This window comes from Pseudophryne corroboree, chromosome 2, assembly GCF_028390025.1.
Source record: "Pseudophryne corroboree isolate aPseCor3 chromosome 2, aPseCor3.hap2, whole genome shotgun sequence".
Lineage (NCBI taxonomy): Eukaryota > Metazoa > Chordata > Amphibia > Anura > Myobatrachidae > Pseudophryne > Pseudophryne corroboree.
This window is the reverse complement of record NC_086445.1, coordinates 320,313,615-320,340,279: the sequence shown is the minus strand read 5'-3', so window position 1 is coordinate 320,340,279 and position 26,665 is coordinate 320,313,615. Positions and strand designations below refer to the sequence as shown.

Sequence of the window (26,665 nt, the reverse complement as noted above, 5' to 3'; positions counted from 1 at the left end):
GAACTAGCGGTGGTGCTAGGGGGAACCAGACAAAATTTTGCCTAAGGCATCGTATTGGTTAGGGCCGGCTCTGTGTACTGGCGAGGGTACTAATACTGGCAGTCATCAGTGTGACGGCAAAGGCATTAGTACAGGCAGCCAGCTGAGGCCTGCAGGGTCTAGTGTACTGGTGAGGGCAGTAATACTGGCAGTCAGCAGTGTGTCGGTGACGGCAGAAGTACTGACAGTCAGCAGCTTCACGTGAAGGTAGTAGTACTAGCAGCCAACTGAGGCCTCCAGGGTCTAGTGTACTGGAGAGGGCAGTAGTATTGGCAGTCGGCAATGTGTCGGCGAGGTTACGAATGCTGGCAGTCACCAGTGTGCCAGCGAAAGCAGAAGTACTAGCAGCTAGCTGAGGCCTGAAGAGTCTAGTGTACTTGTGAGGGCATAGTACTGTCAGTCAGCAGTGTGCCGGCAAAGGCAGGAATACTGTCAGTCAGCAGTGTGCCAGCGAGGGCACTAGTACTGGCAGTCAGCAGTGTGCCGGCAAAGGCAGTAGTACTAGCACTAGCAGCCAGCTGAGGCCTGTAGGGTGCAGTGTTGTTGCTAGGAGGAAGCTGCAGCAGCCAGGTTTGCTCCCAGCATGCTCTGAGCTTGTGTGTGTAATAGAGAGAGAGGGGGGGACTAGCAGTAATAGCAGCAGCGCTGGGAGATAATGAAGCTAAGATGGCAGCACTGAGCGTGCAGCTCCCACCTTAGCAGCGACTGCTATCAGGGAGATCCTGGCCGGCGTAGTAGCGGCACACCCGGCCGGAACTTACTGCACATACCGGGCTGAGCACAGGACGCCAGAGAGGGGAGCGCAGACCCCGGCCGCCGTGCCGAGAGGATGGTGAGGCGCTCGGGGCGTGGGTTTGCGTGCGGATTGCGGTGATTCCGGGTGTGCACCAGGCTGCTGTCAGCGAGACGGACCGAGCGTCTGCCCGGCACGGACGCAGTGACCCGGGCCGGCTCTGCCCCATGCTCCGGCCGCAGTGACACGCACACACAGCAGCCAGGAAGATGATGTGCGCAGCAACCGCACCCCCTCCTCCCCCGGCTCCCTCCTCTGGAGCGGCGGGCAACGGCTTCTTCCCCCTTCCCCCGGCTTCCTCGTCCTGCACGGCGCGCCTGAACATGCCGGGGGCACAGGACATCACCTCCGCGGCGCAGGCTGACTGCAGGAGCCGCTACCAGCTGCTGCTCTCCGGCAAGGCCCTGGCTGAGCGCTACCGGCAAATCTACACCACTGCGGTGACTGACCGGGACCAGCAGGCGGGACAGTCGGCCAGGTAATGGGCTACTCCTGGCCCTGTGTGGGTAGGGGAGGTGACACCTTGGGCTGCGAGGGGAGGGCGCCCTATAGGCAGTGACAGGGCAAGGGGTGACAGGGGGTGAGGCGCCCTATAGGCAGTGACAGGGCAGTGGGTTGCAGGAGGTGAGGGTGGCCCTGTAGATAGTGACAGGGCACCTGTTCACAGGATTTCAGGTTACTCTGTAGGCACTGGTTGACAGGAGGTGAGGTGGCGCTATAGCTAATGGGAGGGAATTGGGTGAAAGGAGGTGAGGGTGGCCCTGTAGACAGTGACAGGGCACTGGGTGACAGGAGGTGAGGTAGCTCCATAGACAGTGGTAGGAGGTGAGGTAGCTCCATAGACAGTGACAGGGCACTGGGTGGCAGGAGGTTAGGTAGCTCTATAGACAGTGACAGGGCACTGGGTGGTAGGAGGTTAGATAGCTCTATAGACAGTGACAGGGCACTGGGTGGTAGGAGGTTAGATAGCTCTATAGACAGTGGCAGGGCACTGGGTGACAGGAGGTTAGATAGCTCCATAGACAGTGACAGGGCACTGGGTGGTAGGAGGTGAGGTAGCTCCATAGACAGTGACAGGGCACTGGGTGGTAGGAGGCTAGGTGGCTCCATACATAGTGACAGAGCACTGGATGAAAGGAAATTAGCTAGCTCTATAAGCAGTGACAGGAGGTGAGGTGGCTCCATAGGCAGTGACAGGACACTAGGTGACAGATTACAAGTGGCACCCTGTGAGGTGGTAGTGTTCAGGTTGCTTCCAGGTGACAGCTGGAGAAGGTGTTCATTGCACTGCTTATGGTTTGCTTTATTCTGATATAAGTCCACATTGGTGTCTTTAAGGTATGGCTTCTGTGTTAAAAACAAATACTAATACAGATTATTAACTGCAGTGGCATTTCTATTTTGAAGTACTACAATTGGTAGAATTCCTTGTATTTGAGGAAGATGGTAACGTAAGCAGATAAACAAATGGTGGCAGAATATTTGCCTAGTAATATGTTACCTCATAGGGGGAAATACAAATGTGTGTGCTGGCGGCCATCACTTCCGGGGCATCAAATGGAGCAATTCAGTTGTTACTCCGTTGGGGCGTAAACAGCTGCTGGCGCACAAATGGCACTTTTCACGTCATGCCCAGGCACTTTGGTCATGTTTAGCCGTTTTAAACCCTGACACTTATGTGTTAAAAAAGAACAATAGTGTCCCCCTCAAGATGTTGCATGTTGACAGTACAGTATGTTGGGCATCAGGTAGATTTAAGTGAAAAGGAGATAAACGTCAATATTGATTTAAGATGGCTGTGTACAGTTAGCCAGCACATAAGCGCACGTTATTTACAACTTTAGTTCTTGCTGGGAAAATTATTGGACAAACCTTCACAATTCTCTTTGTGTTTTAGTGTTCTTGTTTTTTGTGTGAACAGGTTTGAAAGATTCATTCCCTCTGTTTAAAGTGCTAAGGCGTTGACAATCATGCTCTTATTTATTAACATTTATATACTTTGGAACAAACTAATAATAAAACTGGGTTATATTTATGAAGTGTTTGTCGGCAGGTTTCAGGTGAAAATGTCAAGCTGCAATAACATTGTTTGTGGCAACTTAGCCCCCATTTAAAGCTATTCAGTTGTTTTGGCGACTGGCTCCTGAGGTTATAGACAGGAATCCGTGTAAAGTAGAGCTTTGGGGCTGGTCGTGAGTGCCGAGCGCGCTGTAACCTAGCACTGGAGAAGTTGCTTAATGCGGCTAATACTGTGCATTGTCATGTGGGAATGTGGCCATTGCAACCAGCACGGGGCTCGTCGCGCAAACTGTTCAATAGCTTCCATGCAGTTAAGATGGGAGCTACAGGAGCTATAAACAAATGAATTGCCTCTAAGTGTAAAACCCGGTGTGCTTTACACTTAATGTTAGTGCAGCTTTACATTTTGAACGGAAACCCGCAGAGAACCAAGCTGCCGCTTTGTAAATCTACACCCTCTAAAGAGGTAGATGTAAAGCTAGGTACATACTTACCAGTAATCGTGCCAATCAGCTGATTTACCTCTGACCAGTCCAAGGGGGGATTCAATTGTTATCACACACCCGATCTCCCGTGACGGGAGTTCGTGGGGTGATATTTAAATGCCCCCAGATATATCGCGCTGATTGCGCCCATTACACTCGGGTTTAGGCACGCAAAGCACACAAGTGTGAAAAGACCAATTTGGGCGCCCTGGGGGTAGCAAGCTGAAATGAACTTGTCGCGCCCGTCGGCAGCAACATTAGAATAGCTGCCAGTGGGCGGGAGGGGAGGAGGCATTTGAATCTGGCACTGATAATCGGAGTGTATATATTGCACCCCTCGCCGATTTGTTCCAGAACCAGTTGGATTGTATCTGTCTTGCCACATGACATTTCTCCCATGATAAACCACTACTGAGCACATTTGTGGTGTGTGAGTTTCTGATCATTTCCTGATAATTCATGTAAAAACATCACGTGATGTCTTGGATAGTTATTCGCTTGGAGTGGAATGATAAATCACTAGTGTGCAGACTCGAAGCTTCATGTACTCAAGGCAGATTGTGAGTGAAATATTTTAGGTGTGTACTAGGGGGGTCAATCAGAGTTGACCGTAGCTGTGCTAAATTTAGCACAGCTACGATCATTCACACTGACATGCGGGGGACGCCCAGCACAGGACTAGTCCGCCCTGCATGTCAGTGCCGCCCCCCCCCCCCCCCCCCCCCTCCCGCACAGCGGCGATGCCTTTCTACTTCAAGAGTAGCTCCCGGCCAGCGCAGCTGTAGCGTTCTGGCCGGGAGCTACTCATCGTTCCCCTGGCCGCAGCGGCTGCGTATGATGTCACGCAGCCGCTGCGGCCCCCCCCCCCCCGTTCGGTTCGGCCACGCCTGCCGCTCCCACGAAACGGACCGCTCCCACGAAACGCCGGCCAAACGCCGCCGTTCCGCCCCCTCCCGTCCAGCGACTGCCTCTGCCTGTCAATCAGGCAGAGCCGATCGCAGCCCTGCTACGGCCTTCGGCCGTCTGGCATGCACCGGCGCACTATGGTGCCAGCGCATGCACAGTAGGGACCCGTTCGCTCGGCTGCGACAAAAAGCAGCGAGCGAATGGGTTAGAATGACCTCCTAAGTTTAACAGGGTCTATTTCTATCTAAACATGTACTACCTTCAATCAATGTACAAAATCTGAAATCATTTTTTTCATTGGGGTGATTCTCCAGAAAGTGAACATAAAGGGGGTAATTGAGACCTGATAACAGCAGCAAATTTGTTTACAGTTGGGCAAAACCATGTGCACTGCAGGTGGGGTAGATATAACGTGCAGAGAGAGTTAGATTTGGGTGGGTTATATTGTTTCTGTGCAGGGTAAATAATGGCTGCTTTAGTTTTACACTGCAAAGTCCTGTGCATCACACACTTTTAATTTTTCTTTTTTCTTTTAAACTGGTCTGTTAAAAAATTGTTATATGAAAACTTAATTGCTTAGTACCAATACCTTACCCTATAACTTAAGGCCCACTAAAATCTTGGTATTTTGGAGAAGTGTGTAGTTTGAATTTGTGTAGCTGTCCCGTGCGTCACAAAGAATCGCCCATAAGTGTATTCTAGAGATACAAAGCTGCATTGTATTTTGCTTATTTTTTTTCATTATGAAATGTCCTATGTTTTATTGGCGTGTTTATAGGACTGTTTACTTGGGGAACTTGCTTTTAGTAAACACGTAAGGGGCATTTGAGATTGAACACTGGCTGCAATGTGCAGTTACACATCAGCACTTAGCGGGCCTACCACGTTGTTATTTTTTCCTTGAGCTGAATCCGCCCGTAAAAGTCACATAATGTAATCTCATGAATATTATGCAATTGCCACTCTATCCCGCACATACACAGTATATGGTTTAGTCCATTGGCAGTGCTGGTGTTTGTAGTAATGGATAATTTCCCGGAAACAGTAGGCTTTCCTGATAGATTTAAAGGATACCAGATTAAGTAATACTAGATATGTTTATCTTTTGTCTAATTGTTAATTTTTGTCATGGATCATGTCTGTAGTGTTCATTACAGCACACTGCACCTAATCAGTGGGGATGGCATATTTTAATTTTTAAGGGCAAAATTGTATACATGATGTAGCGATATATCATGTCTAAAATTTTGCCCTTCAGAATTAAAATATGCCCTCCTCACTTAATCATACTTGGGTGCTGGACCGTTTCAGGTCACAGCTGTCCGATGGTTTCTTTATTGGGCATGCATCGCAGCCGCAGTGGTCTGAGCAGTGTGGATAAAGATGCATGTGTCTGTGGGCGGGAAGGGGGCGCGTATCAGAAAACCGAGACTGTTACTGGGTAGTTCTGAAGCCCGCCGCTACATCATCAGGCGTTGCTTCACTCGCCACGACAGCTGGACAGTCTGAGCAACCTTTGTGCAGATGTCTGATGGCCAATGCGATGGTGATTTGAGTATACAACGTGGGCTGTGGATAGAAGAAGGCGGCAGTGGCAAAAAGACCCCCTTTTTGCCGCATTAACAGCTTCTCAGCTACTGAAGACACAGCACTGATTACTCCTGTGTCCACCTCTGAATCAAGCCCATACTAAAGACCCGTATTCACGGGCAGATGTGGGAGAGATGTGTGCTGAGCGAACTACTCAGCACACATCTCTCCCTTCGCTCAGCACAGCGCGATGTGTGTGTGTGTGTGTGTGTGTGTGTGTGTGTGTGTGTGTGGGGGGGGGCGGGCGGGCGGGCGCTCATTTCACCCAGCGGGTGAAGTGAGCGACCTGCCAGATAGGCCTGCATGCAGGCCAATCTAGCATCAGCGATAGCGCATCACTATCGCTGTGCGGGGTACACACTGAGCGATCATGCTTAAAATCTAAGCAATTTAGTCAGATTGCTTAGATTATCGCTCCGTGAGTACCCCCCTTAAGCTAGCCCAATGGGGCAGATGTATTAAGCCTGGAGAAGTCATAAAGAAGAGATAAGTGCAAGGTGATAACGCACCAGTCAGTCAGCTCCTAACTGTCATTTTTCAAATCCATAAATGATTGGATGGTGCGTTATCACCTTGCACTGGTTTATCACTTCTTTATCCCTTCTCCAGGTTAATACATCTGCCCCAATGTAACAAGTGGTGACATACTGATAGAGCTGTATGATGAAATTCTATTTTGGATTTATTATATGTGAAGCTTATTTGTATTTTTATAATAATCTGATGAGCAGCAAAAATGTACTTAAGGGTAGCATTTAAGTCAGCAAAAAATTTTTTTATTGCTGAAAGGTAGAGGAAAAGAGCAGTTATTCTTGCTCTATGGGAGAGCATTATTTGAGAGCTTTTGCAAGTGACCCTAAATTGTTTATAATAATATAAAATGTAAGAGGGGACATCAGTTCTTTGCTGTAAGCAGCCCGATAACACCTGCTGTATACCTTACCATTCAAAACAGTAAGCACTTGTTAATTTTCCTGTGTACCTCTGTTGCTAGTGCTTTTGCTCAACACTTCCAGCAGAGGTCTGTGCACACCGTACTGAATTGCCCCCTTAGTGCATCAGTCTCTGGAGGTCCGCACACACCGTACTGAATTGCCCCCTTAATGCATCAGTCTCTGGAGGTCTGCACACACCGTACTGAATTGCCCCCTTAATGCATCAGTCTCTGGAGGTCCGCACACACCGTACTGAATTGCCCCCTTAGTGCATCAGTCTCTGTCCGCATTTCGATCACTAGCTTTGTCACCCTGACAGCTCTTGTGTCACGTTTAGATTGCTGGGTCTTGCAAGTCCATACAGAAAGGACAAATCTCTCCGAAGTTACTGTTGTGTACACAGCTAGAAAACTTTCAAGTCTAAAGCTGGGCACACACTGGACGATATTTTGGACCATTTGCCCGATTTCAACAGATCGAAACGACAAATCGTTCAAATCGTCAAGTGTTTACATTTTATTTGTGCGCCCCTGCAGTTATCAGTGACGTCTTCTGATTGGTCCTACATGCAGGATATCTGAAGATATAGTAAAGGACAGCATACTCCTGGATGTGGCCACTGATTATATATTTTGCAAGATTGCACAGTGTGTATGCACTATGGGGGTTATTCAGAGTTGTTAGCAATTGGGAAAAACAATGCATCACTGCAGGTGGGGCGGATGTAACATGTGCAGAGAGAGTAAGATTTGTGGGGGGTTATATTGTTTCTGTGCAGGGTAAATACTGGCTGCTTTATTTTTACACTGCAATTTAGATTTCAGTTTGAACACACCACACTCAAATCTAAAGGCCCGTACACACTAGTCGATATAGTAAACAACGTTGCTCATTTTAACCCTTCCTGAGTTATATTTTTTACTATATTGCCCAGTGTGTACGTCGTAAATGATGAATGATGCCTGGCCCTGCGCCTTATTAATGAGACGCTCTGTCGCATGGGCAGGCACAAATTGTCCAAAGCTGCAAGAGCGTCACTGTGCGAAATTGCAAGTGATATCACTCAGTGTGTATGCCCACGTCGGACGGGCCGGGAGGGGGACACACTAGGCGATGTCGCTCATGAGCACATTGACTTGTGTTTACCCATCTTTACTCTCTCTGCACGTTACATCTGCCCCACCTGCAGTGCAACATGGTTTTGCCCAATTGCTAACTCTTTTTGGATTGCGAACAACTCTGAATACCTCTCAATATCCTTTGTCTGGGAGTTCAAGGGAAATCATGACATTGACGACATTGCATTGTTTGCTGGTCATCTAATATGTACCCAGCTTTAAGATTTTGAAATAGATTAATAGCAATCTTAAATTCGTTATGTGGGGATCACTTATATATTGTGCACTGTTTTAGGTTGACTGTATAGTAAAAATAAATAAATGGATTTGTGATTGTTATATTTGCTTTTGTAACAAACACATTTACAAAGCTATAGAAAGCGTTTTACAGGAGTAAGAAATAGCAGATTGTGTCATAAGACTACAGGATCATTTTCCTATTTCTTGCTATCCCTATCATTTTACAGACACCGTAATGGGAGAAACTGGTTATAACACAAATGTAGAGCTGTAACTATAAATTGGTTTGTCATTTTAGGTTAATGAAATGAAAGTAACCTACTGGCATCATGTAGACAGATTTAGCTTTATTTCAGTGCAGAGCATTTCTGTGTGGTGAAAACGAGCATGACAAGTTCTACTTACGGTGTGTGACAACATCTTTTGCTTTGTTACAGGCCCTACTATGGGTGTGGCTGGATGGCATATAAAGCAGTATGTCTAGTCATGTTAGCAGCTTTTTGCTGTGCTTGCACGTTTGTTTTGTGCAGCTTTTGTGAGAAAGATTACAATTTATAATTGCCAAGGTGTGATGGAGGATTTAAGGTGATGTAACAGTAAATGTGACTGTGTTGCAATGATTAACTGAATCTATTCCATGTGTTGTTCTTTGACTGAAGATTTCAGTTTCTTTTTCTAATTAAATTGCCCCCTTGATTTGCCCTGCCAGTTTTGGACTAGTGGCCTTTCCACGATAATCTATTGGGCTCATCTAAGCTACTTCTCACTGTGAGTACTATGCAAAATGGTTGCAATCAAGACATTGTATTCTAATGAAGTTAATGTTTTATGTGTGGTTATATCTTATTTATGCTCATTCTAGGGTTTTGTTAGGGCAGGTCACTGATTATTTAGGACGGTACGCTGCCCATGCCTGAGAAGGGGGAGTGGCCTCTCGGGGAGAGGTGTAGTGTCATGGCACCCCCACTCCTTGCGCATGGCATTTATTCACATGGCAGTGAGATTATTCATCTCCAACTTTTCCCCCTTGTGGGAAAGTGCACCCAGTGGGGGAGACGACGGAACAGGGAGAGGCGTACCAGTCCCCGCAACAGCAGGCCCACCAGGATCAGTGTTAGATTAGCGTCCATAAGAACATAGCACATTTTAGCACTTTAAACTCCGGCATGACACAGCGCCCTGCTGAAACAGCCTAGCGGGAATGCTACATTCTTATTGGTGGATTTCAGTTATGGATTTTTAAATGTGCTACAAAAACACCCATTGTTTATGGTGCCTGTGTTCACATGGGACTAATGCTTCCAAAGTGTAATAAAAAAAAAAAAAAAAAAATGACAATGAAAGTTGAAGACTAGTGATGGGAAATCAACTTGCCTCATAGGAGTCATCTGCAATTCTGACCAAGTTAACGTCCTACCTTTTCATCTAAAATATCTTAAGAAGCCAATTAAAAGGAGGGAGCAGGGACGCCAACATGGGAGCAACATGTTCATAAACAAACCAGATCTTTTGGAGGCGTGCTGACATTATGGGTTATTGTTTAGAAACTTACAATATTATGCTATTAGGCAGGTGGTAGCACTGAGTACATGTCTGGCAAGCTTGCTTTGGTGTTTGTACAAATCATGGAATGGTAGTGGGAGCAAAACATTTTTGGGGATGAACGGGACTGTGGGACCCAGGGGGTAAATCAGAAGAGAGTGAACCTCCGCCCAGAATACCTGCATGGCCGGATTGGCCCACCAAAGGTGAAAGAAGGACACTATGTCAGAGTACTCACCCCCTTCTAGAGGGGTCTTGAGCAGAGCGGGGAGGGATGGTAATATTATAAATCCCTAATTAGAAGAAACTGATAAAAAGAAGAGCTGAGCAAAGTGGGAAACACCTTCCTAGGGGTGTCATAGAGGTAGCGAATACCAGAGGCTAACCGGGGAAAAAGTCAGAGGGAGTAAGACCAGGATGGAACGCTGAATTATGCCAAACGGGCATAAGGGAGCAGGGACTATTGAATAAGGTTTATTAAAACAAAGCCACAATGGCAAGCAAAAGCTGAAAGCGAGCAGGAGATGGGCATTTGGCGCATGATGACCAAATAATAAAGGAGGTTGCCAGAGGTGAGAGGACAGACTACTCCATATCTAACCAGACATGGGACCCCGAGGAGTACCAGTAAATGCATCTCACCAGTTGAGCAGCATAAAAAATAAGAATTTACTTACCGATAATTCTATTTCTCGTAGTCCGTAGTGGATGCTGGGGACTCCGTAAGGACCATGGGGAACAGCGGCTCCGCAGGAGACTGGGCACAAAAGTAAAGCTTTAGAACTACCTGGTGTGCACTGGCTCCTCCCCCTATGACCCTCCTCCAAGCCTCAGTTAGGATACTGTGCCCGGACGAGCGTACACAATAAGGAAGGATTTTGAATCCCGGGTAAGACTCATACCAGCCACACCAATCACACCATACAACTCGTGATCTAAACCCAGTTAACAGCATGATAACAGAGGAGCCTCTAGAAAAGATGGCTCACTACAGCAATAACCCGATTTTTTTGGTAACAATAACTATGTACCAGTATTGCAGACAATCCGCACTTGGGATGGGCGCCCAGCATCCACTACGGACTACGAGAAATAGAATTATCGGTAAGTAAATTCTTATTTTCTCTAACGTCCTAAGTGGATGCTGGGGACTCCGTAAGGACCATGGGGATTATACCAAAGCTCCCAAACGGGCGGGAGAGTGCGGATGACTCTGCAGCACCAAATGAGAGAACTCCAGGTCCTCCTCAGCCAGGGTATAAATTTTGTAGAATTTTACAAACGTATTTGCTCCTGACCAAGTAGCTGCTCGGCAAAGTTGTAAAGCCGAGACCCCTCGGGCAGCCGCCCAAGATGAGCCCATCTTCCTTGTGGAGTGGGCATTTACAGATTTTTGGCTGTGGCAGGCCTGCCACAGAATGTGCAAGCTGAATTGTACTACAAATCCAACGAGCAATAGTCTGCTTAGAAGCAGGAGCACCCAGCTTGTTGGGTGCATACAGGATAAACAGCGAGTCAGATTTTCTGACTCCAGCCGTCCTGGAAACATATATTTTCAGGGCCCTGATAACGTCTAGCAACTTGGAGTCCTCCAAGTCCCTAGTAGCCGCAGGCACCACAATAGGTTGGTTCAGGTGAAACGCTGAAACCACCTTAGGGAGAAACTGAGGACGAGTCCTCAATTCCGCCCTGTCCGAATGGAAAATCAGATAAGGGCTTTTACAGGATAAAGCCGCCAATTCTGACACGCGCCTGGCCCAGGCCAGGGCCAACAGCATGACCACTTTCCATGTGAGATATTTTAACTCCACAGATTTAAGTGGTTCAAACCAATGTGACTTTTGGAACCCAAAAACTACATTGAGATCTCAAGGTGCCACTGGAGGCACAAAAGGAGGCTGTATATGCAGTACCCCTTTCTCTATCGTCCTAGTGGATGCTGGGGTTCCTGAAAGGACCATGGGGAATAGCGGCTCCGCAGGAGACAGGGCACAAAAAGTAAAGCTTTCCGATCAGGTGGTGTGCACTGGCTCCTCCCCCTATGACCCTCCTCCAAGCCTCAGTTAGATTTTTGTGCCCGGCCGAGAAGGGTGCAATCTAGGTGGCTCTCCTAAAGAGCTGCTTAGAAAAGTTTAGCTTAGGTTTTTTATTTTACAGTGAGTCCTGCTGGCAACAGGATCACTGCAACGAGGGACTTAGGGGAGAAGAAGTGAACTCACCTGCGTGCAGGATGGATTGGCTTCTTGGCTACTGGACATCAGCTCCAGAGGGACGATCACAGGTACAGCCTGGATGGTCACCGGAGCCTCGCCGCCGGCCCCCTTGCAGATGCTGAAACAAGAAGAGGTCCAGAATCGGCGGCAGAAGACTCCTCAGTCTTCTAAAGGTAGCGCACAGCACTGCAGCTGTGCGCCATTTTCCTCTCAGCACACTTCACACGGCAGTCACTGAGGGTGCAGGGCGCTGGGAGGGGAGCGCCCTGGGAGGCAAATGAAAACCTATTTGGCTAAAAAATACCTCACATATAGCCTCCGGGGGCTATATGGAGATATTTAACCCCTGCCAGAATCCACTAAAGAGCGGGAGACGAGCCCGCCGAAAAAGGGGCGGGGCCTATCTCCTCAGCACACAGCGCCATTTTCCTTACACAGCTCCGCTGGTCAGGACGGCTCCCAGGTCTCTCCCCTGCACTGCACTACAGAAACAGGTTAAAACAAGAGAGGGGGGGCAAAATAGTGGCAAAAATTATATTATAAAAGCAGCTATACAGGGAGCACTTATTATAAGGCTATCCCTGTCATATATAGTGCTTTGGTGTGTGCTGGCAAACTCTCCCTCTGTCTCCCCAAAGGGCTAGTGGGGTCCTGTCTTCGTTAAGAGCATTCCCTGTGTGTCTGCTGTGTGTCGGTACGTGTGTGTCGACATGTATGAGGACGATATTGGTGTGGAGGCGGAGCAATTGCCAAATATGGGGATGTCACCTCCTAGGGGGTCGACACCAGAATGGATGCCTTTATTTATGGAATTACGGGATAGTGTCAACACGCTAAAGCAGTCGTTTGACGACATGAGACGGCCGGACAATCAATTAGTGCCTGTCCAGGCGCCTCAAACACCGTCAGGGGCTGTAAAACGCCCTTTGCCTCAGTCGGTCGACACAGACCCAGACACAGGCACTGATTCCAGTGGCGACGGTGACGAATCAACCGTATTTTCCAGTAGGGCCACACGTTATATGATTTTGGCAATGAAGGAGGCGTTACATTTAGCTAATACTACAGGTACCACTAAACAGGGTATTATGTGGGGTGTGAAAAAACTACCTATAGTTTTTCCTGAATCAGAAGAACTAAATGAGGTGTGTGATGAAGCGTGGGTTGCCCCCGATAAAAAGATGCTAATTTCAAAGAAGTTATTGGCTTTATACCCTTTCCCGCCAGAGGTTAGGGCGCGCTGGGAAACACCTCCTAGGGTGGACAAGGCGCTCACACGCTTATCTAAACAAGTGGCGTTACCCTCTCCTGAGACGGCCGCACTTAAAGATCCAGCAGATAGGAGGATGGAAAATATCCAAAAAAGTATATACACACATACAGGTGTTATACTACGACCAGCTATAGCGACAGCCTGGATGTGCAGTGCTGGAGTAGCTTGGTCAGAGTCCCTGATTGAAAATATTGATACCCTGGATAGGGACAATGTTTTACTGTCTTTAGAGCAAATAAAGGATGCATTTCTTTATATGCGTGATGCACAGAGGGATATCTGCACACTGGCATCACGGGTAAGTGCTATGTCCATTTCGGCCAGAAGAAGTTTATGGACGCGACAGTGGTCAGGCGATGCGGACTCAAAACGGCATATGGAAGTTTTGCCGTATAAAGGGGAGGAGTTATTTGGAGTCGGTCTATCAGATTTGGTGGCCACGGCTACAGCCGGGAAATCCACCTTTTTACCTCAAGTTACTCCCCAACAGAAAAAGACACCGACTTTTCAACCACAGCCCTTTCGTTCCTTTAAAAACAAGAGAGCAAAGGGATATTCATATCTGCCACGAGGCAGAGGAAGGGGGAAGAGACAGCAACAGGCAGCTCCTTCCCAGGAACAGAAGCCCTCCCCCGCTTCTACAAAAGCCTCAGCATGACGCTGGGGCTTCTCAAGCGGACTCGGGGGCGGTGGGCGGTCGTCTCAAGAATTTCAGCGCGCAGTGGGCTCACTCGCAGGTAGATCCCTGGATCCTGCAGATAATATCTCAGGGATACAGGTTGGAACTAGAGACAGATCCACCTCGCCGTTTCCTGAAGTCTGCTTTACCAACGTCCCCCTCCGAAAGGGAGACGGTCTTGGAAGCCATTCACAAGCTGTACTCTCAGCAGGTGATAGTCAAGGTACCTCTTCTACAACAAGGAAAGGGGTATTATTCCACTCTATTTGTGGTACCGAAGCCGGATGGCTCGGTAAGACCTATTCTAAATCTGAAGTCCTTGAACCTGTACATAAAGAAGTTCAAGTTCAAGATGGAGTCACTCAGAGCAGTGATAGTGAACCTGGAAGAAGGGGACTTTATGGTATCCTTGGACATCAAGGATGCGTACCTCCACGTTCCAATTTACCCCTCACACCAGGGGTACCTCAGGTTCGTCGTACAAAACTGTCACTATCAGTTTCAGACGCTGCCGTTCGGATTGTCCACGGCACCTCGGGTCTTTACAAAGGTAATGGCCGAGATGATGATTCTTCTTCGAAGAAAAGGCGTATTAATTATCCCATACTTGGACGATCTCCTGATAAGGGCAAGGTCCAGAGAACAGCTAGAGATGGGATTAGCACTGTCTCAAGAAGTGCTAAAACAGCACGGGTGGATTCTGAATATTCCAAAATCCCAGTTAATGCCAACAACTCGTCTGCTGTTCCTAGGGATGATTCTGGACACGGTTCAGAAAAAGGTTTTTCTCCCGGAGGAAAAAGCCAAGGAGTTATCCGAGCTTGTCAGGAACCTCCTAAAACCAGGAAAGGTGTCTGTACATCAATGCACAAGAGTCCTGGGAAAAATGGTGGCTTCTTACGAAGCAATTCCATTCGGCAGATTCCACGCAAGAATTTTCCAGAGGGATCTGTTGGACAAATGGTCAGGGTCGCATCTTCAGATGCACCAGCGGATAACCCTGTCTCCAAGGACAAGGGTATCTCTTCTGTGGTGGTTGCAGAGTGCTCATCTATTGGAGGGCCGCAGATTCGGCATACAGGATTGGATCCTGGTGACCACGGACGCCAGCCTGAGAGGCTGGGGAGCAGTCACACAAGGAAGAAACTTCCAGGGAGTGTGGACGAGCCTGGAAACGTCTCTTCACATAAACATTCTGGAACTAAGAGCAATCTACAATGCTCTAAGCCAGGCAGAACCTCTGCTTCAGGGAAAACCGGTGTTGATCCAGTCGGACAACATCACGGCAGTCGCCCATGGGAACAGACAGGGCGGCACAAGAAGCAGGAGTGCAATGGCAGAAGCTGCAAGGATTCTTCGCTGGGCAGAGAATCATGTGATAGCACTGTCAGCAGTGTTCATCCCGGGAGTGGACAACTGGGAAGCAGACTTCCTCAGCAGACACAACCTTCACCCGGGAGAGTGGGGACTTCATCCAGAAGTCTTCCACATGCTGGTAAACCGTTGGGAAAGACCAATGGTGGACATGATGGCGTCTCGCCTCAACAAAAAACTGGACAGGTATTGCGCCAGGTCAAGAGATCCGCAGGCAATAGCTGTGGACGCGCTGGTAACGCCTTGGGTGTACCAGTCGGTGTATGTGTTTCCTCCTCTGCCTCTCATACCAAAAGTATTGAGAATTATACGGCAAAGAGGCGTAAGAACGATACTAGTGGTTCCGGATTGGCCAAGAAGGTCTTGGTACCCGGAACTTCAAGAGATGATCACGGAAGATCCGTGGCCTCTACCTCTAAGGAGGGACTTGCTACAGCAGGGTCCCTGTCTGTTTCAAGACTTACCGCGGCTGCGTTTGACGGCATGGCGGTTGAACGCCGGATCCTAAAGGAAAAAGGCATGCCGGAAGAAGTCATTCCTACTTTGATTAAAGCAAGGAAGGAAGTAACCGTGCAACATTATCACCGCATTTGGCGAAAATATGTTGCGTGGTGCGAGGATCGGAGTGCTCCGACGGAGGAATTTCAACTGGGTCGATTCCTACATTTCCTGCAATCAGGATTGTCTATGGGTCTCAAATTGGGATCTATTAAGGTTCAAATTTCGGCCCTGTCGATTTTTTTCCAGAAAGAATTGGCTTCAGTCCCTGAAGTCCAGACTTTTGTTAAGGGAGTGCTGCATATACAGCCTCCTGTGGTGCCTCCAGTGGCACCGTGGGATCTCAATGTGATTTTGGACTTTCTAAAATCTCATTGGTTTGAACCACTAAAAAATGTGGATTTGAAATATCTCACATGGAAAGTGACCATGCTACTAGCCCTGGCTTCGGCCAGGAGAGTGTCAGAACTGGCAGTTTTATCTTACAAAAGCCCATATCTTATTTTCCATTCGGACAGGGCGGAACTGCGGACTCGTCCGCATTTTCTCCCTAAGGTGGTGTCAGCATTTCATCTGAACCAGCCTATTGTAGTGCCTGCGGCTACAAGTGACTTGGAGGACTCCAAGTTACTGGACGTTGTCAGAGCATTGAAAATATATATTGCAAGGACAGCTGGAGTCAGAAAATCTGACTCGTTGTTTACATTGTATGCACCCAACAAGATGGGTGCTCCTGCGTCTAAGCAGACGATTGCTCGTTGGATCTGTAGCACAATCCAACTTGCACATTCTGTGGCAGGCCTGCCACAGCCTAAATCTGTAAAGGCCCACTCCACAAGGAAGGTGGGCTCATCTTGGGCGGCTGCCCGAGGGGTCTCGGCATTACAACTTTGCCGAGCAGCTACGTGGTCAGGGGAGAACACGTTTGTAAAATTTTACAAATTTGATACTCTGGCTAAGGAGGACCTGGAGTTCTCTCATTCGGTGCTGCAGAGTCATCCGCACTCTCCCGCCCGTTTGGGAGCTTTGGTATAATCCCCATGGTCCTTTCAGGAACCCCAGCATCCACTAGGACGATAGAGAAAATAAGATTTTACTTACCGATAAATCTATTTCTCGGAGTCCGTAGTGGATGCTGGGCGCCCATCCCAAGTGCGGATTATCTGCAATAATTGTACATAGTTATTGTTAACTAATTCGGGTTATTGTTGTAGGGAGCCATCTTTCAGAGGCTCCTCTGTTATCATACTGTTAACTGGGTTTAGATCACAAGTTGTACGGTGTGATTGGTGTGGCTGGTATGAGTCTTACCCGGGATTCAAAATTCCTCCCTTATTGTGTACGCTCGTCCGGGCACAGTACCTAACTGAGGCTTGGAGGAGGGTCATAGGGGGAGGAGCCAGTGCACACCACCTGATCGGAAAGCTTTACTTTTTGTGCCCTGTCTCCTGCGGAGCCGCTATTCCCCATGGTCCTTTCAGGAACCCCAGCATCCACTACGGACTCCGAGAAATAGAATTATCGGTAAGTAAATTCTTATTTTTACAACGTCTGAACTTCAGGGACTGAAGCTAGTTCTTTTTGGAAGAAAATTGACAGGGCCGAAATTTGAACCTTAATGGACCCCAATTTCAGGCCCATAGACACTCCTGTTTGCAGGAAATGTAGGAATCGACCCAGTTGAATTTCCTCCGTCGGGCCTTACTGGCCTCGCACCACGCAACATATTTTCGCCAAATGCGGTGATAATGTTTTGCGGTTACATCCTTCCTGGCTTTGATCAGGATAGGGATGACTTCATCCGGAATGCCTTTTTTCCTTCAGGATCCGGCGTTCAACCGCCATGCCGTCAAACGCAGCCGCGGTAAGTCTTGGAACAGACAGGGTCCTTGCTGGAGCAGGTCCCTTCTTAGAGGTAGAGGCCACGGATCCTCCGTGAGCATCTCTTGATTTTTCGGTTACCAAGTCCTTCTTGGCCAATCCGGAGCCACGAATATAGTGCTTACTCCTCTCCATCTTATCAATCTCAGTACCTTGGGTATGAGAGGCAGATGAGGGAACACATACACTGACTGGTACACCCACGGTGTTACCAGAGCGTCTACAGCTATTGCCTGAGGGTCCCTTGACCTGGCGCAATACCTGTCGAGTTTTTCCCAACGGTTTATAATCATGTGGAAGACTTCTGGGTGAAGTCCCCACTCTCCCGGGTGGAGGTCGTGTCTGCTGAGGAAGTCTGCTTCCCAGTTGTCCACTCCCGGAATTGCTGACAGTGCTATCACATGATTTTCCGCCCAGCGAAGAATCCTTGCAGCTTCTGCCATTGCCCTCCTGCTTCTTGTGCCACCCTGTCTGTTTACGTGGGTGACTGCCGTGATGTTGTCCGACTGGATCAACACCGGCTGACCTTGAAGCAGAGGTCTTGCTAAGCTTAGAGCATTGTAAATGGCCCTTAGCTTCAGGATATTTATGTGAAGTGATGTCTCCAGGCTTGACCATAAGCCCTGGAAATTCCTTCCCTGTGTGACTGCTCCCCAGCCTCGCAGGCTGGCATCCGTGGTCACCAGGACCCAGTCCTGAATGCCGAATCTGCGGCCCTCTAGAAGATGAGCACTCTGCAACCAACACAGGAGGGACACCCTTGTTCTTGGTGACAGGGTTATCCGCTGATGCATCTGAAGATGCGACCCGGACCATTTGTCCAGCAGGTCCCACTGGAAAGTTCTTGCGTGGAATCTGCAGAATGGGATTGCTTCGTAGGAAGCCACCATTTTACCCAGAACCCTTGTGCATTGATGCACTGAGACTTGGCTCGGTTTTAGGAGGTTCCTGACTAGCTCGGATAACTCCCTGGCTTTCTCCTCCGGGAGAAACACCTTTTTCTGGACTGTGTCCAGGATCATCCCTAGGAACAGAAGACGAGTCGTCGGAACCAGCTGCGATTTTGGAATATTGAGAATCCAATCGTGCTGCTGCAACACTACCTGAGATAGTGCTACACCGACCTCCAACTGTTCCCTGGATCTTACCCTTATCAGGGAATCGTCCAAGTAAGGGATAACTAAAATTCCCTTCCTTCGAAGGAATATCATCATTTCGGCCATTACCTTGGTAAAGACCCGGGGTGCCGTGGACCATCCATACGGCAGCGTCTGAACTGATAGTGACAGTTCTGTACCATAAACCTGAGGTACCCTTGGTGAGAAGGGTAAATTTGGATATGAAGGTAAGCATCCTCGATGTCCCGAGACATCATGTAGTCCCCTTCTTCCAGGTTCGCAATCACTGCTCTGAGTGACTCAATCTTGAATTTGAACCTCTGTATGTAAGTGTTCAAAGATTTTAGATTTAGAATCGGTCTCACTGAGCCGTCCGGCTTCGGTACCACAACAGTGTGGAATAATACCCCGTTCCCTGTTGCAGGAGGGGTACCTTGATTATCACCTGCTGGGAATACAGCTTGTGAATGGCTTCCAAAACTGTCTCCCTGTCAGAAGGAGACATCGGTAAAGCTGACTTTAGGAAACGGCGAGGGGGAGACGTCTCGAATTCCAATTTGTACCCCTGAGATATCACCTGAAGGATCCAGGGGTCTACTTGCGAGTGAGCCCACTGCGCGCTGAAATTCATTGAGACGGGCCCCCCACCGTGCCTGATTCTGCTTGTAAAGCCCCAGCGTCATACTGAGGGCTTGGCAGAGGCGGGAGAGGGTTTCTGTTCCTGGGAACTGGCTGATTTCTGCAGCCTTTTTCCTCTCCCTCTGTCACGGGGCAGAAATGAGGAACCTTTTGCCCGCTTGTCCACGAAAAGACTGCGCCTGATAATACGGCGTCTTCTCATGTTGCTTCCAAATGCCGTTTGAAATCCGCATCACCTGACCACTGTCGTGTCCATAACCCTCTACTGGTAGAAATGGACAACGCACTTAGACTTGATGCCAGTCGGCAAATATTCCGCTGTGCATCACGCATATATAGAAATGCATCTTTTAAATGCTCTATAGGCAAAAATATTCTGTCCCTATCTAGGGTATCAATATTTTCAGTCAGGGAATCCGACCACGCCAACCCAGCACTGCACATCCAGGCTGAGGCGATTGCTGGTCGCAGTATAACACCAGTATGTGTGTGAATACATTTTAGGATACCCTCCTGCTTTCTATCAGCAGGATCCTTAAGGGCGGCCATCTCAGGAGAGGGTAGAGCCCTTACAAGCGTGTGAGCGCTTTATCCACCCTAGGGGGTGTTTCCCAACGCACCCTAACCTCTGGCGGGAAAGGATATAATGCCAATAACATTTTAGAAAATATCAGTTGTTATCGGGGGAAACCCACGCATCATCACACACCTCATTTAATTTCTCAGATTCAGGAAAACTACAGGTAGTTTTTCCTCACCGAACATAATACCCCTTTTTGGTGGTACTCGTATTATCAGAAATGTGTAAAACATTTTTCATTGCCTCCATCATGTAACGTGTGGCCCTACTGGAAGTCACATTTGTCTCTTCACCGTCGACACTGGAGTCAGTATCCGTGTCGGCGTCTATATCTGCCATCTGAGGTAACGGGCGCTTTAGAGCCCCTGACGGCCTATGAGACGTCTGGACAGGCACAAGCTGAGTAGCCGGCTGTCTCATGTCAACCACTGTCTTTTATACAGAGCTGACACTGTCACGTAATTCCTTCCAACAGTTCATCCACTCAGGTGTCGACCCCCTAGGGGGTGACATCACTATTACAGGCAATCTGCTCCGTCTCCACATCATTTTTTTCCTCATACATGTCGACACAAACGTACCGACATACAGCACACACACAGGGAATGCTCTGATAGAGGACAGGACCCCACTAGCCCTTTGGGGAGACAGAGGGAGAGTTTGCCAGCACACACCAGAGCGCTATATATATACAGGGATAACCTTATATGTGTTTTTCCCCTTATAGCTGCTGTATCTTTAATACTGCGCATAATTAGTGCCCCCCCTCTCTTTTTTTTTAACCCTTTCTGTAGTGTAGTGACTGCAGGAGAGAGCCAGGGAGCTTCCCTCCAACGGAGCTGTGAGGGAAAATGGCGCCAGTGTGCTGAGGAGATAGGCTCCGCCCCCTTATCGGCGGCCTTATCTCCCGTTTTTCTATGTATTCTGGCAGGGGTTAAATGCATCCATATAGCCCAGGAGCTATATGTGATGCATTTTTTGCCATCCAAGGTGTTTTTATTGCGTCTCAGGACGCCCCCCCCCCCCCCCCCAGCGCCCTGCACCCTCAGTGACCAGAGTGTGAAGTGTGCTGAGAGCAATGGCGCACAGCTGCAGTGCTGTGCGCTACCTTGTTGAAGACAGGACGTCTTCTGCCGCCGACTTTCCGGACCTCTTCTGTCTTCTAGCTCTGTAAGGGGGCCGGCGGCGCGGCTCTTGGACCCATCCATGGCTGGGCCTGTGATCGTCCCTCTGGAGCTAATGTCCAGTAGCCTAAGAAGCCCAATCCACTCTGCACGCAGGTGAGTTCGCTTCTTCTCCCCTTAGTCCCTCGATGCAGTGAGCCTGTTGCCAGCAGGTCTCACTGAAAATAAAAAACCTAAAACTAAACTTTTCACTAAGCAGCTCAGGAGAGCCACCTAGTGTGCACCCTTCTCGTTCGGGCACAAAATCCTAACTGAGGCTTGGAGGAGGGTCATAGGGGGAGGAGCCAGTGCACACCAGGTAGTTCTAAAGCTTTACTTTTGTGCCCAGTCTCCTGCGGAGCCGCTGTTCCCCATGGTCCTTACGGAGTCCCCAGCATCCACTTAGGACGTTAGAGAAATATATATTTTTTAATTATGAATACCCACCCCACCCCACCCATAGTACAGGGGCACTGAAGAATAAAGGACTGGAGTCTTGGTCTCCTGCCCGCCAACCCATATAAATAAAAAAAAAATCAAGCCCTGCATGGAGGTGAGAGCAGGGGAGAGAATAGCGATATGTAGTGTTTTGAATAAATAGACAAAGTGGGGAAGCACACTCGTTTTCATGGCTTTACCTGCGATCAATTCATGAAATAGCTTGCTGCAGGAAACAAGGTCAGCCTTATACCCGTTTCAGATTGCTATTGGCGGGTCACTCCCGGGAGCCGTACACGGGTGCTTCCCGGGTGCGACCCGCCTCAGTCTCCTTTCACTGCTGTCCCCAGCCCGGCACATTGCTATGTTGGTGATGTGCGTGTGAAATGGGAAACAGGTCCAATCGACCCGGCAACCAGTTCACACCACACAAAGACCAGGGTTGATGACCCAAATACTATAGTCGAGAGAAAGCCAGATAGAAGGTGCTTCTTTAAAGATGAAAAGAAGAAGTCAAGAATCAAGGAGGTCTATTTACTAAGCCTTGGATGGAGATAAAGTACCAGCCAGTCAGCTCCTAACTGTCATTTTTCAAACACAGCCTGTGACATGGTAGTTAGGAGTTGATTGGCTGTTACTTTATCGCCGACCACTTTATCTCCATCCAAGGCTTAGTAAATAGACCCCTAAGTCTTGTCAGAGTTTATTTTGGATTTTTTCTTTTTAATAATATCCCATCTACTGGTACTTTAGCATACGCTGAACAACAAAAGAATATTTGTTACATTCTGTCCGTTGCCTCTTGAATTCAAATGTTCAGTTTGGGTCACATTCAAACTTCACCCACACTGACCACAAATTGCTCTAGGGGGTGATTCAGTAGTGAACACAGTGGCTGCGTCTTTGGTCTTAGCTGCTGTGTGCACATATGCTATTGCTGCTCTTGTGTTAATAGATGTTTCCTGCTAGCTTCTGTGATCCGCTGCTGCATCAGGTGACGCAGCATCAAATCACTTGTGACAACATTGCGGGGCTTCGCGGACGGTGTAATGGTTGGCAATACAGCCTCACTAACTGTATGGAATTTGTATATTCTCCCTGTACTTGCGTGGGTTTCCTCAGGTGCTCCGGTTTCCTCCCACAATCCAAAAATATACTGGTAGGTTAATTGGCTCCCAACAAAATTAACCCTAGCGTGAATGTGTGTGCGTGTATATGTGGTAAGGAATATAGATTGTAAGCTCCACTGGGGCAGGGACTGATGTGAATGGCCAAATATTCTCTCTAAAGCGCTGCAGAATGTTTGCGCTATATAAATAGCTGGTAATAAATGAACATTGTCCATCTGGTCTCTCAGAATAGCCGTATTACATCTGGAGTCGATGCCCTCTGCACAAAGCGGTGGTCCACTGAATTGATATTGAGAGCTGAATGTTCACATGCATGAGCTGTGTCTGCAAGGCAAGCACGAATATCGCTGTCCAATTTGGTCACAAAATTGGGTTGTATTATATTATGCAGTTTCTGATGGAAAAAATTGTATTTGAGAGTAAACAGTCTAGTTTCACCATTTCATAGTTCCACCGTTTTCACTGTTAACGGAAGTGCATTTAGAAGTTGCTTATTGCGCACTGCCATGTTTCTGGTACTACGCAACACATTTTTAGTCCCTGAAAATCTGTAGAAGGCCAAGTTATGTACATTATCATAAAATATTCTTTGCTTTCAGTGGGGCAATTCAGTTGTTTGCGAGAATTACCTCCTGTGTGAATTGTCTGAAAGCTGATTCATTTGTTTTGGATGACCAATTTCGGGGCTGCACTTATCGCAGTTTTCTGCTAACACCCTCTGGAGCGAGCAGACATCCTGGTAAAGTAGGACTTTGGAACTTACAGTATGTGAGCTTAAGGCATTCCGTTACTGCAGCGTACCCGGCACTTTGTGTGGTAAAAGCTGCTTAACAAGGCTAATCTCGTGCATTAGGGCACGAAAATGCAGCCGTCGCGACCAGAGCAAACAATTGAATGAGCTTCCGGCCACTTAGATGGGAGCTAATCCTCTAAAACAGGGATGGGGAACCTTCGGTCCTCCAGCTGTTGTTGAACTACACATACCAGCATGTCTTACTACAGTTTTGCTATTTGGCCATGCTAAAACTGTTGCAGGGCATGCTGGGATGTGTAGTTCAACAACAGCTGCAGTACCGAACGTTCCCCATCCCTGCTCTAAAACAACTGAATCGCACCCATTATGTAAAAAATATTGTGTAATCTCTGGCTAATTCATTATTGCAAAACTAATATCAGTCATTGTAAAATATATATTACTGTGAAATGTAGGAAGATACTACTTAAATTTGAGCGTAAGCCAACAAAAATTACAATAGTTTTAAATACACTTAAAAATGTCTAAAAGCATTAGCATACATTACTATATTTCTGTTGCCTTTAATTTACCGCATCATGTCTTGTGAGTTCCTGGTGGGCAAATAATTGTAAACATGAAATAAAATGACATTGTCATAGGGATCACGCGTGTTTTTGCATGCAGTAACCTCCTAAAACAATGGGAACATAGCATGTCAGGGAGGTGAGCATAAACTTCTTATAATACCCCTTTCAGACATACTTTAAAATCCTGGGTTTATGCACGTGAACGTGCATCTCCCCAGGATCTCTGTCTGAAAGGCAACCTGGGAACATGTTTCTTGAGGGGTGGGGGGAACTGTCAGGAGGGGGCCAGGACTGTGCTTACACCCTAGGCCAGGGGTGGGGACCTCCGGGCCGCATAAGGCCCGCAATGCCGTTTGTTCCGGCCCACTGCTGTGTGTCAGCGAGATACACCGCTCCTCAGTCCGGTGGCGGCGTGCCTCGGCTGTCAGGGCAGGGAGGAGAGCACAGCTATGTCCGGCAGCGGGTAGGATCTCAAAACAGCCGCCGGTTCGTGAGCCGATCAGGAGCCGCCGCTGCCAGTCCGCGAGCTCTGATTGGTTCACGAACCGGCGGCTGGTTTGAGGTCCTACACGCCACCGCCCGACATAGCTGCGCTGTCCTCCCTGCCTTGTCCCTGACATGACACGCCACCGGACTGAGCATTAAGGGGCAGGAGAGGCGCACGCTCCGCTCTCCTACCCTGACACACAGCAGCAGCGGTGAGCAGCACAGTGGGGTGGGGGTGGGGGGCATGTGTGGGTTAATGTGTACCTGGCACTTTGGGGTTTTTGTGTATCTGGCACTGCGCTATTGGGGGCATATGTGTATCACGTCCCATTTTAATTGGCCACACCCATTTTTTGGCGCGCGCACAATCCGTACCACTAAGGGGCATAACTACTGGGGGCAGGGGCATTTTTAAGTTGATGATTTTTGTATGGCCCCCGAAGGATTTTATAAGTATCCAAATGGCCCTTGGTAGAAACAAGGTTCCCCACCCCTGCCCTAAGCTGTGTGCCATCTGAGGTGCGCTTCCAGCTTTCCTCACCTGGTGTGTGTGTAATGTGTGTATGTGACATGTATGTGTGTGTGTGATGAGACTAGCCTGACAGCCCTGACTTGTAGTATGCCAGGGCAGACCAGGCTTATAACTGAAAGGGGTCGACCCCGGAATTTCCCAGGTCTCAGATGTAGTGTGAAAGGGGGTCTCGTGCAAAAAACCTGGATTTCTTCAGAGGTGAAACACCCGTAACTGAGCAGGGAAATTCCTTGGTCGTTTGTTTGAAAGTGGTACTAGTGAAACGCCTTTGCGTTGTTTGAAATAACGCAATATTGTAATCAGTGGGCAAAATCTACCAATGTAGTCAGAGACAAATGCTAGTACAGGTTGAGTATCCCTTATCCAAAACGCTTGGGACCAGAGGTATTTTGGATATCGGATTTTTCCGTATTTTGGAATAATTAGATACCATAATGAGATATCATGGTGATGGGACCCAAGTCTAAGCACAGAATACATTTATCTTTCATATACACCTTATACACACAGCCTGAAGGTAATTTTAGCCAATATTTTTTATAACTTTGTGCATTAAACAAAGTATGTGTACATTCACACAATTCATTTATGTTTCATATACACCTTATACACACAGCCTGAGGGTCATTTAATACAATATTTTTAATAACTTTGTGTATTAAACAAAGTTTGTGTACATTGAGCCATCAAAAAACAAAGGTTTCACTATCTCACTCTCACTCAAAGTCTGTATTTCGGAATATTCCGTATTTCGGAATATTTGGATATGGGATACTCAACCTGTATACATTTCTAGAGTAGACAGCCTTTCACATTTGCGGTGCTGAATGGCCAGTGGTCATTGTTTATATCAGGCCTGGCCAACCTGTGGCTCTCCAGCTGTTGTGAAACTACAAGTCCCATCATGCCCTGACACAATTTTGCTCTTAGGGAATGCTAAAACTGTGGCAGGGTAGGCTGGGATCTGTAGTTTCACAACAGCTGGAGAGCCATAGATTGGCCAGGCCTGGTTTATATAATCGGAAGCCTGTTGCACCCTAAATAGTATTCACTGGCATCACATAGATGTTAAATGGAAATGCCTTGCTGTTCTATTTAATTTGGACTCATTTATACCCTGGTACTTCTGGTGCTTGTCTTTTCATGTATCCTTGCCTTCACAGGAAGTAACTGTGGACCCCCTCCCCATCTCTCTTTTGCTCACTGACAAACTTGCATCCCAAAGTCCTCTTGTCAGTAACATGGAAATTGCAGTCTAAAATGTGCATCTGATATTCACGCACATATTCAATGTTTGTAACTGTGAATGTGTCCTAAGTAACTAAGAAGTTGCGCAGTGCGTGAATCCCTCAGGGTGTACACACAGTTGCAGTAGTGAATGCGAATCATGGTCTCTGCATGGAGGTCCACTGTCTTTTGGGTGTGTGGCGTAACTGGTTGCAATCCATGCGCTTTATTGCTAAATAGGAGGTCATACTCTGACATTGAATCTACAGCTAGCATAGTGCTGGTACAGGTTTTGATGGTGCGACCGATGGTTTTGTCTGATGATGCACCTAATGGGATTGTTGTGTCTAAAAACTCTTAGAGTGGGCATCTCAGTCCAGGACCATTCAGATATACACTTGTAAACCAGGGGAAGGGCTTTTATTAGCATTAGCATAAAGTCAC

The 26,665-nt window shown here is 47.9% G+C and overlaps 1 protein-coding gene across 16 annotated transcripts in view; it reads left to right on the top strand.

Annotated features, from left to right (window-relative positions):
• Positions 1-625: 625 nt before the first annotated feature.
• Positions 626-26,665, top strand: part of MYCBP2 (MYC binding protein 2) — a 705,517-nt gene continuing 679,477 nt past the window's right edge. For 11 of the 16 annotated variants that reach the window (XM_063952980.1, XM_063952968.1, XM_063952974.1 and 8 more), the window contains exon 1: positions 626-1,310. In XM_063952980.1, coding sequence (XP_063809050.1) covers positions 1,042-1,310 — 269 coding nt within the window. In that variant the 5' untranslated portion in view covers positions 626-1,041. The remainder of the gene's footprint in view (positions 1,311-26,665) is intronic. The other 5 variants (XM_063952981.1, XM_063952982.1, XM_063952977.1 and 2 more) reach the window with 1 other exon arrangement.